The sequence below is a fragment of the Myotis davidii genome, unplaced genomic scaffold (assembly GCF_000327345.1).
Source record: "Myotis davidii unplaced genomic scaffold, ASM32734v1 scaffold1036, whole genome shotgun sequence".
NCBI classification, from domain to species: Eukaryota; Metazoa; Chordata; class Mammalia; order Chiroptera; family Vespertilionidae; genus Myotis; species Myotis davidii.
In genome coordinates this window covers 1,524,968-1,528,961 of record NW_006287260.1, presented here as the reverse complement: position 1 = coordinate 1,528,961, position 3,994 = coordinate 1,524,968, and the positions used below count along the sequence as shown (strand labels likewise).

General features: G+C 59.2%; 1 protein-coding gene across 1 annotated transcript in view; it reads left to right on the top strand.

Annotated features, from left to right (window-relative positions):
• LOC102757121 (chromosome unknown open reading frame, human C6orf222) overlaps positions 1 to 3,994 on the top strand; it is a 12,394-nt gene that overhangs the window by 6,986 nt on the left and 1,414 nt on the right. Inside the window, exons 9-12 of the mRNA XM_015560844.1 lie at positions 496 to 683; positions 1,520 to 1,584; positions 2,875 to 2,879; positions 2,934 to 3,117. Of these exons, the coding sequence (XP_015416330.1) occupies positions 496 to 683; positions 1,520 to 1,584; positions 2,875 to 2,879; positions 2,934 to 3,117 (442 nt within the window). The remainder of the gene's footprint in view (positions 1 to 495; positions 684 to 1,519; positions 1,585 to 2,874; positions 2,880 to 2,933; positions 3,118 to 3,994) is intronic.

Below are 3,994 nucleotides of genomic sequence, written 5' to 3'. Positions count from 1 at the left end.
GGTGGAAGGAGAACAGTGCCTCTGTGCGTTAGGCAAGTGCACCCGCCAATGGAGAGGCACAGGCCGAGGAGGATAGGCCGGGGCTGTCTTTCGCTGCTCCGAGTGTGAGGACCGCTGGTGCACAGCGATCCCCTGACCTCTGGAGTGATTCTCCATGCCACGCGCACACATAGTATCTCATTTAACCAGCTCACAACCTGCGAGGCCTGTCTTGTTACTCCCATCGGACAGATGGAGAAAGTGAGGTTCCCACAGGCTAAGGACTGCAGGGTGACAGGGAACCCTGAGCTTGCCTGGTGGGACCTGTTGGCAGGCCTGCTTGTTTTCCTCCAGGGCAGAGAGGAGGCCGAGGGGTTGGTGTGAGAAAGAAAGATTTCGGGAGGGGGCAGGTAGAGTCCCGTGAACTCCTCTGACGTGGGCCCAGGGGCCAGGGCTCACCCAGGAGCCTGGAACAGAGGCCCCACTCCTGCCAGTGCCTGTGGACACTGCTGTCAGCCCCGGGGGCAGTGACACGCTTGAGGACTTGGTGCAAACACATTCACAGCAGCTCCTTTTGCCCCAGATCCGGAGGGTCCTGAGTTCCGGGAGTCTTCGCCCGCAGAAGGGGGACGAGTCGGACCCTCAGAATCACCCTCCGAGGCCAGAAGCCACGAGCCAGAAGGGAGACCTCCGCCGGACGGAGCGTGTGAATCTAGTTAGTACCACCTGCTCTCACCTGGGACGGTGCCCCGTGGACTTACCAGGCTGAGCCCGACTAGGGAGCCGGAGGGCAGCTGGCAACTGTCCAGGAGACTAGAAGGCAGGGAGGGGAGGGGAGCCGTTCAGCTGGGGCTGCCCAGCCCGAGTTGGAGACTGAGAGCCTTCTTCAGGCAGAGAACCCAGTCTATTCTAAGGGATGTAACTTCACCCCACCCCACACCATGGGTTTGCTCGAAGATTTCATTAATTCCCGGCTTGCTCCGGGTCCCATAAGGAGAGGTGTGCTGGCAAGCAGGCTGGGCGGAGGGCAGGGGTGGTGTCAAGCAGGGAAGCCCGAGCTGCAGCCTTTGCAGATTTCTGTGGTACAAATATCCCCACTGTGGCCAATTTCAACTGCTAGCAGTTGATAACCAGGGCCCACAGCCTCCCCGACAGTTTGCAATGAGCCCGTGGCCTGAGCAGCCCCCGCACACTGCTGCTTACAGCCTGGCCCATGGGGACATTCCCGCTCCATCCGTAGCCGGGAAGTCCCCTCCCCCTTTCTGGTCCCAGCTCCATTCCTGACCCTGCTGCTCTGAAGCCTGGGTGGGGACATCGAGGGCTCAGCTTTCGTGTATCTGTCAAGTGGCTGCGGGGGAAGCGTGGCCGCCCAAAGCCCCTTCTATTTCCGTAAAGCAACGGGGCCCAGCTCTCAGGCCCAGCGCTAGCTCGGGGACAGCGCCCCTCTGCCCTTCGCCACCAGCCTGTGCTGTGTGTTAGGCACAGTCGTCTGTGAGCCGCGTGTGACGGCACCACGTGCCCACTCTCCTTTATCTTCCAGAGGAGCTGGTCATCCAGCAGCTGGTGGCGCTCCTCCCAGGAGTGGACGGCCGTTTGGGGGAGCAGGTAAGAGCACTCAGTCCCCCCAAGGCCAGCCCCGGGGCCTCAGCAGCCCCCATCTCTGTGTCTGGGGGACCTTGGGCGTGTCCTTTAGCCTCTCTGAGCCTTGCTTTCCTCTTTTGCAAACGGGGGATAAATACCTACTTGGCCAAGTTTAGTGCATAGATAGAAAGTGCCACACAGCTAGCAGGTGAGATGCAGGTTAGTTCAAAATAATACGAAGCTCGTGTGGCGCCCTGCCAGCCCGACCACCTCCGAGTCCTCCCTGAAGCTCAGCTCAAGTCCCACCTCCCGGGAGCCTCCTTCCGAGTCCGGATGGATTTGATGGGGGAGGTCCTGGCACACTCTCAGCACCTATGTGACCTCCAGCTCGTTCAGGCTTTTAGATGTCCCTCCCCTGCTAGACAGCCTCTACGGACGGTTCCCTGCCCTGGAAACCTCCGTCTCCTCAGAGAGACACACACAGATCGCTCATGAAGGGTCATTGGTGGGAGCGCAGGTCGCAGATGAGTGAGTCGTGTGGCGGACGCTGTAGGTACCTGACCCCACCGTGTAGCCCGGCCCAAAGCGCCTGCATCTTTTGGCCTGAGGACTGGCCCCAGAGCCACTTTGCCACCCACGTGGTAGGTTAGAATGAACACCCCCCACCTCCCAAGAGCTGTCCTCCACCAGTGGCTGATGGGAGCTGGTGGGTGCACACCCCAACCCCTCGCTCCGGGGCTGGTTTCTTGAGTGCCCGAGGGGACTGTGTGGCTGCTCTCCCATCCGAGCTCCTCATTTCCCACCAGGGTTTCCCCAGGATCATTTCCCCATAAGAGAGCTGCACCCCAGACCTGTCTCTGTTCGCCCTAAGGCGGGGGGTGATGGGGGAATGACCCAACCTAAGACATTTAGGTAGTAAGAGGAGGAGGCGTAGGGTGGGAACTAAAATTCATCAACATCTAGGCCGACGCAACATTTTACATAAACCACCTCATCAACCCCTCGCCCAGATAATCAGGGCGGGGGCATCCGCCTCCCATTTCTACAGACCGAGCAGAGGCTCCGAGAGCTCACAGCGTAGGTGCGGTTACACCCAGCTGTCCGGCTCAAACACCTGCCCCTCGCCCCCAGGTTGTCCGGCTGTTTGCAGCGGGACCCGCAGAACAGATTCTGAGCGGCTGTGGGAGGAATGGAACCGGGAGCTTATCCCAGGGACAATGAGGCCCGCCTGGCTGCATGGAGTTGAGGGAGAGGCGGTGGGTGGGTGGGTCGCCTGCCAGCAACACTGATGGCTGCCTTCATTTCTGCTTCCAGATCAGGTGACACCCCAGCCTTAAGAAGTTTTTCTACCAGCTCCCGGACGCCTCCCTCAGAAAGCTGGCGGCCACCCTGCGCAGACGGGGCGCCTGCTCCCCTGAGCCCTGCAGGGGCCTCTCAGAGAGGCCTTACCAGTTTGCCTTCGACTTGGCCAACAAGTATGCGGGCAGGAATGGGCACAGCGCCCTCAGCCTGATGGGCCTGCGCTACCCCCAGCTCCCACACACGGAGGCCCCGCAGGTGAGACACCGCCATGTGGCGCGAGTGACGGAAAGGTTGACAAGGTCGGGGTCACGACGGGATCTACTCACTGTCCCCTCCCTCTCTGCCTAGTTCAGGACTTTTGGGAATCATTGATTGGCTGCCTCCTATTGGGGATCATGCCCACAACCCGGGGAAGGTGCCCTTGACTGGAATCGAACCCGAGACTTTCAGTCCGCAGGCCAATGCCCAAAATATGTTTTTTTAAAAATATATTTTTATTGATTTCAGAGAGGAAGCGAGAGGGAGAGAGGGATAGAAGCATCCATGATGAGAAAGAATCATTGATTGGCTGCCTCCTTTTGGGGATCATGCCCGCAACCCAGGGAAGGTGCCCTTGACTGGAATTGAACCTGAAACCTTCAGTCCGCAGGCCAATGCCCTATCCACTGAGCCAAACCGGCGAGGGCTTTAAATATGTTTTTATTGACTTTAGAGAGAGAGGAAGGGAGAGAGAGATAGAAACATCAACGGGAGAGAAACATCCACGATCAGCTGCCTCCTGCACGTCCCCTACTGGAGACCGAGCCCACAGCCCGGACACGTGCCCTGCCTGGGGATCAAACGGCGACTTGGCGCATGGGACAACACTCACCCAGCGGAGCCACACCGGCCGGGCCACTGTCATGCTTTTTGACATCAGCATGGGATCTGGGACTGGCTGCTGTCTTAGCTTACCCCCATATTGTTCCATGGGCTCTGCTGCGTGCTTCCCAATCGGAGACTGCCATAAAACTGAAGTAACGAAGCAGAGTAAGGCTGCATATCAAACAAGGGCTGGAGGAGTGAGCACCCGGGCGTGCTCCTTCACAGGCCTGGGTCCTTGGTTAAGACCCTCCCCTACCCCACTCCCACT